Source organism: Geotrypetes seraphini, chromosome 1 (assembly GCF_902459505.1).
Source record: "Geotrypetes seraphini chromosome 1, aGeoSer1.1, whole genome shotgun sequence".
Taxonomy (NCBI): domain Eukaryota; kingdom Metazoa; phylum Chordata; class Amphibia; order Gymnophiona; family Dermophiidae; genus Geotrypetes; species Geotrypetes seraphini.
Window position 1 is genome coordinate 122,201,866 of NC_047084.1, and position 12,339 is coordinate 122,214,204.

General features: G+C 48.5%; 1 protein-coding gene across 3 annotated transcripts in view; it reads left to right on the forward strand.

Annotated features, from left to right (window-relative positions):
• The window catches only part of LOC117357152 (cyclic AMP-responsive element-binding protein 3-like protein 4), a 183,784-nt gene that overhangs the window by 89,771 nt on the left and 81,674 nt on the right, over positions 1-12,339 (forward strand). For all 3 annotated transcript variants that reach the window (XM_033937519.1, XM_033937526.1, XM_033937510.1), the window contains 2 exons: positions 1,780-1,848; positions 2,014-2,098. In XM_033937519.1, coding sequence (XP_033793410.1) covers positions 1,780-1,848; positions 2,014-2,098 — 154 coding nt within the window. The remainder of the gene's footprint in view (positions 1-1,779; positions 1,849-2,013; positions 2,099-12,339) is intronic.

The following is a 12,339-nucleotide window of genomic DNA, read 5'->3' on the forward strand; positions in this document are numbered from 1 at the left end:
TCTATTGCTAAGGAGTTTGCACTGTTTGCTAATACTTTCTAGAACTGAGTATAAAATTGCTTGACTTATTTATAAATCTTTATTAGGCGAGACCCCCAGATTGATTGACAATTCATTGTTTACTGTTGAATAATGACATCAAATCACGTTCTGCTCAAAATTTGGTTCTGGCCTTTCCAAGTCCAAGATGAGTTAAATTGAAAAAAAACATTAGCCATTGTCTTTTAGAAATTTGAGTAAAAAGACTGTCAGAGAATTTCAAATTTTTAATTAGGTCTAGTACTTCTTTAATATTTTGTAAAAATCTAAAAATGGACCTGTTTTTGGCTAACGGCCTGGAATAGATTATTGTATAATCTGATCTATATTGTCATTCACACTGTTTTATAGAGTTGGGGGTTTTTTCCCCTCATTGTGATCTACTTTAAATCTTTACAGAAAAATTTAGAAAACAAGATATTTGTATAGCTGAAAATGCACGGGCATTTTTGGTCAAAACTTGAACCTGGATTTTGGGATGGTTTTGGTTAGATTCTGGCCACTAGGTCCTTGAGTGTGCTGTGGACAGAGATGTTGAGGGTCTGTGGACCCCAACACATGACTGAAATATGTCCTGGAGAGAATTGTTTGGTGCCTTGATTTGAAGAGAAATAATGATGTTTTCATTTTATGTTCAAACAATTTTATTACACATATCAAAGTTGAGTAAGAAACAATGGGACATCATCAACAGCAAAGAGAAACATACATAAAATACAAACATCTACTGTCCAACTATTCCCACTAACAGACCTAGGTCCATAAACAGAACAAACCACTCCAGGGCCCTGAACTCTTATGAGCCTTGGATTAGGCCATCCATCATCCCCCCTCCCTCCCCACCCTAAGAGCACTGTCGCATAGTAACCCCCCACCCCCATTTTACAAACATGTAGCGCAGTTTTTAGTGCTGGCCTGGTGATAACAACTCATGACGCTCCTAGGAATTCTGTGAGTGTCAAAGCTGTTACTGCCGCAGCTGGCGCTAAAAAACACACTACTTTTTTGTAAAAGGGGGGGGGTAAATGAGCTGTTTTTAGTTTGCAAGTTAGCAGAGCCAACATTAAAATTATGCAAAGATAATACTAATTTAATCCAGTTAACCCAAATATGGCCCGAGATGTTGCAAAGAGGCAGATCTTTCTTGACAGCCCTTCCGCAACATCGCTTTCCTGGTGCTGGGGACAGGAGTGAGATGAAAAATAAAATGGCATGTAGCAGTGAAGAGCAGAGACATAGTGGGGAGCAGTATGAGAGTTGAGCCTTCTCAATTGTGGGAGCAGTTGACCAGCACTGATTGCCTCCTTCACTTCTCTGAATCTGGTTTGGAAACCACCTCGATGCACTTGGTGCTTATCATCATTGTACAGCCTCTTATTACACACGAGCTCTTCATAGCACTGTTTTCCTGGAGGGCATTTTTGCATATAAATTTGGTAGTCATTCGTGCAAATAACATTGGCTATTTATATTCAGAATATAATATGAAAGGAAATAATTGTTTGTTATAAGAGGGAAAATCACCCATTAAGGTTTTTTTTTGTTTTAATGTTATTAAATGTAAAATTTTATAGCTTAAAGATGTCTAATAATTGCAGCGTGAGGCAGTGGAAATGCTTCAGTTTCTGTAATCTTTCAGAGCTAACTGGTGGTATAGGGTCAGGCCTTGGAGATGGACCAATTACATATTCCTGGCTAATTCTTGAATCTCGCTCTCTCTCCTCTCATGGGTTTCTGAAGAGTTTCTGCCTGTACTGTTCAGAATCAGGAGCTCCAGAAGAAAGTTCACCTTCTGCAGAAACAGAACATGTGAGTAACCCCAGGTTTCCCTCGCTCTTCCATCTCTTATGAGCGAGGTGAGTTTTGAACAGAGATTTTCATAGATTTATTGGGTTGTGTCAGTGGCTGGAGTTGTCCAGCCATCTGCAGAATGTAAGATTAATGTCATGTCTTGCAATATTCGTTCCACCACAGATCTCTGCTGCAGCAGCTGCGCAACCTTCAGGCTCTGGTGAAACAGACCACCAGCAAAACCACCACTTCCAGTACCTGTGTCATGGTGAGTGTTCTGCACCCCCCCCCCCCCCCCCAATCTTATCTAGTAGCTAGCTGAGGGTGAGCAGGCTCCACACCCTCATTCACTTCCAGCACCTCTACTGCTTGGATAAGCATTGGAACAGGTGCCATAGCACCCCCCAAAATATTAGCACAAAACCCGGCATGGCGTTTTGGATCCAACAGCTCCTCCTGCTCTTTACCTTTATCATCAGCCACAACGTGCGGTAGCAGACACTAGGGCTCACATGCAAATATGCTCTGGGTTGCAGTGGGCCAATTTTTTTTGTCTGATTTTAAAACGGTGATCGATGTTCCAACAAGTCGGCATGCAAATCAGTTTCTGATTGGTCATCGAGAAAGTAAAACCGGCAGGGGGAAGCCTTGAAGCAGCTTCCTGCCACTCAGCTGTTCTTTTTTTTATTAATGGCACAGATGTTGGGCCATCAAGTCTGCCCATCCGAAGTAACCATTTTATCCTAGGACAAGCAGGCAGGTATTCTCACAAGAGGGTGACGTCATCCAACGGAGCCCGATGCGGACGCCTCACAAGCAGACTTGCTTGAAGAAACTCAAAGTTTTGAGTCGCCCGCACCGCGCATGCGCGAGTGCCTTCTCCGCCCAGTTCCAGGCGTGTCTCCTCAGTTCTTATTTTTCTGTGGAGCCGAGAAGTCCATCTTTGACTCTGCGTAAGTATTCACTTTTTTGCCTTCTCTTAACTGCGTTTTGTGGTACTTTTTACCCGAATCATTGTTTTATTATTTTATTATCTTACAGTTTAAAAAAAAAAAAAAAATTACTTCCGTCCGCTCGACCGGGCAGGCCACGCGGCCGTGGCCCCAAGACTTCGACCTCGCGGTGGCTCTTTTTAGGCCTATGTCAAGGCCGACAACCGGTTTTAAAAAGTGTTGTGAGTGGCAGTGCGTGATTTCACTCACAGACCCTCATCGACGCTGGCTTTGGTGTCTTGGGCCTCACCACCTTCAAAAATAGTGCCGGCCACGTGCGTTCAGGCATTGCTGTAACCTGTGGGAGCAATATTTCGCCATGGAGTCCTCGAAGGAGCCCTCGACTTCCGAAGGCGCCTCGACCTTGACTTCACCCGAAGCTCCGAAGTCTTCGACGACTCCCTCCACGAGCCTCATCAAACCTTCATTTGTTCCGGCTCTGTTCTCAATGCCTGCTGTGATGCCTTCTCTCTCTTCAGGTCAGATAGCGCAACAGCCTATCCCCCCGGTAGTGATAAAAGTGCCTAAGGCCCCGAAGCCCAAGCACTCCCACACTGCCTCAAGGGAATATGAAGCGCGTGCAGGAGGCCCGGTTTCAGACGCGCATACCTCCTTGCCAGCTTCACTCCAGACCTTGTTAGAGAAGCGATTTGCTCAGCTCATTGGCGGCATGGAGCAGAGGCTTCTCTCCAGCTTGGGCATACAGCGGTCTCCTGCGAGGTTGAGCCGCCTTCCATTCCTCAGTCTGAGAGGCACTTCTGGCAGGGAGCAGAGTCTCTGCAAGTGTCTGGTCTGGTACACAGGAGGCCCATGCCTTCATTGGAACCCGTGCACTCGAGGCCTGAACCAGAGCCCTTACGAGTGCATCGAGGTTCCTCACCTCAGCCTTCACAGCTTCGCTCGACAGCCTCCAGCCCCATCCATTCTCTGGGGGCCTCAACAAAATCGCCTCGATCCCCGAGGCTGACCTCGAGACACGGCTCTCGTCACCAATCGAGGCATTCTTCGAGGCACTCATCAAGACATGACTCGCCTCGCTGCAAACAGCCGTTCCTTCAGCTGTCTCCCCCGCCTCCGTTGAGGCCGATGCACTCGGACTTCGAGGATATGGGGATGTCTTTTACCTCCTCCGGGTCCCCGACCGCGAGGGACCCATTCCTCCACGAGGAGGCGGCCTCGTCATCCTCGAGGCAGGGCCACCGCAGACCAACTATCCTTTTCCACATTCCTCCGCCAGATGGCGGAGGACCTGGATATTCAGATGGACACGGGCTCAAAATTCTCCAAGGAATGTCTCGAGACCATGCACCTTCTCAACCTCCAGCGGAGACCCTCAAGCTTCCTCTCCATAAGCTTTTGGACCAAACTTTCATCCTTCCCAGGTGTATGCCACGGTACCCCCGGGGCGGGAGGGGAGAAAGATGGATAAATTTGGACGTCGCATCTACCAAAGCACCATGGCGACGTCCAGAATCCTCAACTATAACTTCCATTTCATCACCTATTTTGAGTTCTTCCTCTCTGTTCTCCCCAAGTTTATGCCTTACCTGGATACTCAAATGCACTTTGAATTCCAGGAGGTCCTCGCTTCCTTGTCGCAGCTGCGACTCTACCTGCTCCAGTCGTTTTATGATGTCTTCGATGTGACGACTTGACTGACGGCGACATCGGTGGCCATGCGCCGCCCCGCCTGGCTTCGGACTGTAGACATGGACCCTAACCTCCAAGATCGGTTAGCCAATGTGCCTTGCGCTGGAAATGACCTCTTTGATGAGTCCATCGAGGCCACCACCAAAAGGCTGTCGGAGCACGAAAAATCCTTTGCCTCCATCCTCCGAACGAAGCCCAAGCCAGCTCCTGCTCGACCTACACGCCCCACGCAGATCTACCTTAGATGTTTCCAACTGAAGCAGGCTCCTATCACTCGCCAACCAGCAAAGCGGCAGTTTCCTTCCAAACAGCAGAAGCCTCAACCGTCTACAGTACCCAAGGCCCCTCAGCCCTTTTGACTGCACCGAAAAGAGCATAGCCTCAGTCACTCTGCCGTCCTCCAAACCCCTCCCCATCGGGGGCCTCCTCCATCATTTCCTACATCAATGGACGTCGATCACTTCCGACCATTGGGTCCTCTCCATCATCAGAGAAGGATACTCTCTTCATTTCCGAAGCGTTCCTCCGGAACACCCTCCAAGAGAGTATCCTTCCAATCCTTCCCAGACCGCCATCCTCCTTCAGGAAGCTCAAGTTCTACTTCGGCTTCAAGCCATCGAGCCAGTTCCCCTGGCTCAACAAAACAAGGGTTTTTACTCCCCGTATTTCCTTGTTCCGAAAAAGATGGGCGATTTGAGGCTGATCTTGGATCTCAGTATCCTCAACAAATTCCTAGTGAGAGAGAAATTCCGCATGCTAACCCTAGCATCTCTCTACCCTCTCCTCGAGCAGAACGACTGGCTATGCTCTCTGGATCTAAAGGGGGTCTACACTCATATTCCTATTCATCTGGCCTCCCGACAGTTTCTCAGATTTCGGGTGGGAAATCAACATTTTCAGTACCGAGTGCTGCCCTTCGGCCTGGCTTCCTCTCCCAGAGCGTTCAGCAAGTGCCTAGTAGTAGTAGCAGCAGCCCTCCGGAACCTGGGTCTTCAGGTATTCCCCTACCTAGACGATTGGCTCGTCAAGGCCCACACACACACAGGGGCTCTACAGGCGACCCAGCAAACCATCGAGTTCCTCCAGAGTCTGGGATTCGAAATCAACTTTCCAAAGTCCCAGCTACAACCTTCTCAGCACCTGCAGTTCATCGGTGCTGTACTGGACACAGTCCAACTTCGAGCATTCCTTCCTCAACAACATCAGGACGCCCTCATCCATCTCTGCCAGTCAGTGGCCTCCCACCAGACCATCTCGGCGCGACAGATGATGGTCCTCTCGGGGCACATGGCAGCCACAGTACACGTGACTCCCTTTGCCAGACTTCACCTCCGCATTCCTCAGTGGACCCTGGCATCACAATGGACGCAGGTCACCGACCCCCTGTCTTGACACATCCAGGTCAGACCTGCGCTGACACAGTCGCTTCGCTGGTGGATACTCTCTTCCAATCTATCCAGAGGCTTGCTGTTCCACACACACCCCCACCGGAAAGTCCTCACGACAGACTCATCAACCTATGCCTGGGGGGCTCATCTCGACGGTCTCCGCACCTAGGGCCTCTGGACCAGTGCGGACTGTCAGTGCCATATCAACCTACTAGAGCTTAGGGCGATCTTCAACGCTCTCAACGCTTTCCAACATCTCAGCGACCAAGTAGTCCTCATCCGGACGGACAACCAAGTCACCATGTATTACCTCAACAAACAAGGGGGCACGGAATCCACCCCCCTATGCCAGGAAGCCCTGAAAGTCTGGGATTGGGCGATCCACCACAACACCCTCCTCAGGGCGGTCTACATCCAAGGGGCGGACAATGTCTTAGCGGACAACTTGAGTCGTCTCCTGCAGCCTCACGAATGGACTCTCCATTCCCAGCCCCTTCAACAAATCTTCACACAGTGGGGAAAGCCTCAAATAGACCTCTTTGCAGCCCCCCACAATTATAAGCTGCCTCAATTCTGCTCCAGGATCTACACCCCTCTATGCTTCGAGGCAGATGCTTTTCTCCTGTACTGGAGGGATCTCTTTCTATATGCATTTCCTCTCATCCAAAAGACTCTGGTCAAGCTGAAGACCGAACGTGCCACCATGATTCTAGTCGCTCTTTGGTGGCCCAGACGACCGTGGTACTCCCTCCTTCTTCAGCTCAGCATCAGGGAACCTTACCCCCTGCCTCTTTTTCCCTCGCTGCTTACACAGCACCAGGGATCTCTACTTCATCCCAACCTGCAGTCCCTCCACCTGACAGCTTGGTTCCTCTCAACATAGCCCCTCTCCAGTTTTCCCAATCGGTGAGGGAAGTGTTGGAAGCCTCTCGGAAACCTACCACTAGGCAATGCTATTCCCAAAAGTGGACCAGGTTCTTGGTATGGTGTAACTCACATCATAGGAACCCTCAAGACTCCCCCTTGCCTTCAGTATTTGACTACCTCCTGCACTTGGCGGATTCAGCCCTCAAGTCTACATCCATCCGACTCCATGTCAGTGCAATTGCTGCCTTCCATCAGCCCTTTGACGGAAAACCCCTATAGAAACATAGAAATAGACTGCAGATAAGGGCCACGGCCCATCTAGTCTGCCCACCCCAATGACCCTCCCCTACCTTTCTCTGTAAATAGATCCCACGTGTCTATCCCATTTGGCCTTAAAATCAGGCACGCTGCTGGCCTCAATAACCTGAAGTGGAAGATTATTCCAGCGATCAACCACCCTTTTCAGTGAAAAAGAATTTCCTGGTGTCCCCGTGCAGTTTCCCGCCCCTGATTTTCTATGGATGCCCCCTTGTTGCCGCGGGACCCTTGAAAAAGAAGATATCTTCTTCTACCTCGATGCGGCCCGTGAGATACTTGAATGTCTCGATCATGTCACCCCTCTCTCTGCGTTCCTCGAGTGAGTACAGCTGCAACTTATCCAGCCGTTCCTCGTACGGGAGATCCTTGAGTCCTGAGACCATCCGGGTGGCCATTCTCTGGACCGACTCCAGTCTCAGCACATCCTTACGGTAATGCGGCCTCTAGAATTGCACACAGTATTCCAGGTGGGGCCTCACCATGGATCTATACAGTGGCATAATGACTTCAGGCTTACGGCTGACGAAACTCCTGCGTATGCAACCTATGATTTGCCTTGCCTTGGATGAAGCTTGCTCCACTTGATTGGCAGTCTTCATGTTCTCACTGACGATCACCCCTAAGTCTCGTTCTGCTTCAGTTCTTGTTAGGATCTCGCCATTAAGGGTGTAAGTCTTGCATGGATTTTGGCTGCCCAGGTGCATGACTTTGCATTTTTTGGCATTGAAGCTGAGTTGCCAGGACCTAGACCAGCACTCCAGTAGGAGTAGGTCGTGCATCATGTTGTCGGACATTGAATTTATATCTGTTGTTCTTTTGCCCACATAGAAACATAGAAAGATGACGGCAGATAAGGGCTATAGCCCATCAAGTCTGCCCACACTATTGACCCACCCTTTTAAGTCTACTGACCCCCTTAAGTATAATTATAATTATACTGCCACTCTACTGACCCGCTCTTTCAAGTCTATACCCTAGTGACCCTTTTCCTTGGCATGACCCTCGTAGGGATCCCACATAGGTATCCCATTTATTCTTGAAGTCTGGGATGCTGTGGGCCTTGATCACCTGCACTGGAAGCTTGTTCCAATGCTCAATCACTCTTTCCGTGAAGAAGTACTTCCTGGCGTCTCCACGAAACTTCCCTCCCCTGAGTTTGAGCGTCATCGGCGAATAATGTTATTTTACCTCGCAGCCCTTCTGCCAAGTCTCTTATAAAGATGTTGAATAGGATCGGGCCCAGGACCGAGCCCTGCGGCACTCCACTGATTACCTCCGTCATTTCGGAGGGGGTGCTGTTCACCACTACCCTCTGAAGCCTACCTCCAAGCCAGTTCCCAACCCATTTCGTCAATGTGTCGCCCAATCCTATAGAACTCATCTTGCTCAGCAACCTGCGGTGTGGTACGCTATCGAATGCTTTACGTAAATACAGGTATACGATGTCCAGGGACTCCCCGACATCCAGCTTCCTCGTCACCCAGTCAAAGAAGCTGATCAGGTTGGATTGGCAGGATCTCCCCTTAGTAAATCCATGTTGACGGGGATCCCATAGATTCTCTTCGTACAGGATCGTATCCAATTGGCGTTTGATTAGAGTTTCCATTAGTTTGCACACTATTGATGTGAGACTCACCGGTCTGTAGTTTGCTGTCTCCATCTTGGAGCCTTTCTTGTGGAGTGGAATGACGTTAGCCGTCTTCCAGTCCAACGGGACATTACCCGTACTAAGGGAGAGATTGAAGAGCGCGGATAGCGGTTCCACCAAGACATCACACAACTCCCTGAGCACCCTGGGGTGTAGGTTGTCAGGCCCCATTGCCTTGTTAACCTTAAGCTTTGACAGCTCGCAGTAGACACCGCTGAGTGTAAACTCGAAATTATTAAACGGGTCATCTGCGTCAACCCTTGTCTGTAGCTGAGGGCCGAGTCCTGGCGCCTCGCGGGTGAAGACTGAGCAGAAGTATTCATTTAACAGTTGGGCTTTTTCCAAGTCCGCTTCTACATAGTCTCCGTCTGGTTTCCTAAGATGTACTATCTCGCCTGAGTTCTTATTTCTGTCACTGATATACCTGAAGAAGGATTTATCTCCTTTCTGGATGTTCTTCGCTAGAGACTCCTCCATGCGGAATTTGGCCTCCCTAACTGCTGTTTTGACGGCTTTTGACTTGGCCAGATAGACTTCCCTAGAGTCCTGTTTCCCTGATTGTTTGTAAGAGATGAATGCTTTTTTCTTCTCCTTGATGAGGTCCGAAATCTCCGCAGAGAACCACTGTGGCTTATTGTTCCTTCGCTGTTTACTTACTGATTTAACATAGCGGTTTGTTGCTTCTTGTATGGTGGCTTTCAAAGTCGACAACATTTCTTCCACGTTATCGGTTTCTGCTTGGCTTTGTAGCGCCTGGTGAACGAAGTCTCCCATTTCTTTGAAGTTTGTGTCCTTGAATTTGAGGACCTTGGTCAGTGTAGTAGATTTAGTGAAACCTTTCCTGAGATTGAACCATACCATGTTGTGGTCACTGGAGGCCAATGTGTCGCCCACCGAGACCTCTGTGACACTTTCTCCATTGGTAAGTATCAGGTCCAGTATTGCCTGATCCCTTGTTGGTTCCAACACCAGATGCCTGAGTCTTGCTCCCTTCATAGAGTTTAATAGCCTCCTGCTGCTGCCGGAAGCAGAGGAAAGCGTGTCCCAATTCACATCAGGCATGTTGAAGTCACCTAACAATACTGTGTCCCCACGCAAGGTGATATTCTCTATATCTCCGATTAATTCCGTATCTAGGTCATCCTGTTGTCTTGGGGGTCTGTATATTACGCCAAGATACAGGCATTTGTCCTTCCCTCTGGCCAAATTTACCCAAAGGGATTCCCCAGTGTAGTGGACATCTGTGATTCTGGTGACCTTAATGTCATCTTTAGTATATAATGCTACACCTCCTCCCATTTTGCCCTTCCTGTCCCGGCGAAGCAAGTTGAAACCCGGTATGACCATGTCCCACCCGTGGAAATCCGTGAGCCAGGTCTCAGATATCGCCACCACATCCAGGTCGGCATTCCTCATTTCTGTTTCTAATTCCAGGATCTTGTTTCCAAGACTGTGGGCGTTTACGTACATAGCCCTCCATGTTGTGTGTTTGTTATGTCTCAGTGGGGATGTTCCCGCTTGAGCCCTGTGTAGTAGGCGGGCTAGACGGTGGTTTCCAGATTCATGAAAGGACTTTTCAACGTCAACCCTCCTCTCAAACCACCCACTGCGGTTTGGGACCTCAACGTTGTCCTTGCCCAACTGATGAAGCCTCCATTTGAACCAATGATCAAGGCCCATCTAAAGTATCTCACCTGGAAAGTGGTGTTCCTCATTGCATTCACTTCCGCCCGTCGAGTCAGTGAGTTGCAAGCACTGGTGGCGGACCCACCCTTCACAGTTTTCCATCATGACAAGGTGGTCCTCTGCACCCATCCGAAGTTCCTTCCTAAAGTGGTCTCGGATTTCCACCTCAACCAATCCATTGTTCTTCCAGTATTTTTTCCAAAGCCTCACATCTGAAAACCTGGTTACTCTGTCCTAAATTTTCTCTTCATTTTGTCTTTTCCTTTCACTGGAGTTCCTTTCTACCCTAACCCTTGTTAACCGTGTCGAGCTTTGCGAATGTAGAGATGATGCGGTATACAAACACAAGGTTTGGTTTAGTTTAGTTTAGGATTCTGGCTCCAAATTTTCTAAGGAGTATCTCGAAGTCATGCATCTTCCTCAACCTCCGGCAGTCTCTTAAGCTTCCACTTCATAAGCTTTTGAATCAGACTTTTGGTCATTGCATGGAAACACCTTTTTCCATACCGGCTGTTCCAGGAAAATTGGACTCTAGGTATAAGACTGTGCATCGCAAAGGGTTTGACAACTCTGTTATCTCATCAATCCCTGCTCGTCGAGTCCTCCTTGAAAAGGTCCCATCCTTCCAAGGTTTACGCCACCGTCCCTCCTGGAAGGGAAGGGAAAACTATGGACAAATTCGGAAGTCGCATCTACCAGAATGCTATGATGTCCTCTAAAGTCCTCAATTATAATTTTCAATTCTTCATTTACTTTGAATTCCTTATTTCTCTTCTACTAAAGTTTTTGAATTATTTGGATACCCAAATGCATTTTGAGTTTCAGGAAGTCATTGCTTCTTTATCTCAATTATGTTTGCATCTCCTCCAATCATCTTATGATGCCTTCGAGTTATCTGCCCGAGCAGCTGCTTGCTCTGTAGCTATGCGTCGTCTTGCCTGGCTTCGTACCATTGACATGGACTCTAACCTTCAAGACCGCTTGGCTAACATTCCTTGTGAGGGTAATGACCTCTTTGATGAATCCATCGAGGCAGCCACCAAGAAATTATCTGACCATGAAAAATCATTTGCTTCTATAGTCAGACCTAAGCCAAAGCCAGCTCCTGCTAAGCCTGCACGCCCTGCTCTTATCTATCAAAGGCGTTTTGCTCCAAAGCCCGCTCCTTATACTCGTCCTCCTCTGAAAAAACATCAACCTCAGAAGCAACAGAAACCCCAACCTTCTGCTGCACCTAAGGCTTCTCAGCCTTTTTGACTGTTTACAACAGAGCATAACCTCCACCGTTCTGTTTCTGTCTCCTTTTCCCCCTATAGGAGGTCGTCTCCATCATTTTTATAACTAATGGACGATAATTATATCCGACCTCTGGGTGCTTACCATCATCAGGGAAGGATACTGTCTTCATTTCACTCAGGTTCCACCAGAGCTTCCTCCAAGAGAGTATCCTTACAATCCATCCCAGACTGCCCTTCTTCAGGAAGCTCAAGCTCTGCTTTCTCTCCATGCCATTGAACCAGTTCCCTTGGAACAGCAGAACAGGGGTTTTTACTCCCGTTACTTCCTTGTTCCGAAGAAGACGGGCGATCTGCGGCCCATTCTGAATCTCAGGGCTCTCAACAAATTTCTAGTCAAAGAAAAGTTTTGAATTATCCCCTTCTCGAGCAGAATGACTGGTTATGCTCTCTGGATCTCAAGGAGGCCTACACTCATATCCCCATTCATCCAGCCTCCCCTCAATACCTCAGATTTGGGGTGGGGAATCTGCATTATCAATACAGAGTACTATCCTTTGGCTTGGCCTCGTCTCCCAGAGTGTTCACCAAGTGCCTGGTAGTGGTAGTGGCAGCTCTCCGAAAGGTCTTCAGGTATTTCCCTACCTCGGCGACTAGCTCATCAAAGATTCCACATCTCAAGTGGTTGTTGTAGCGACCCAACGGAGTACCTGGTTCCTACAAAG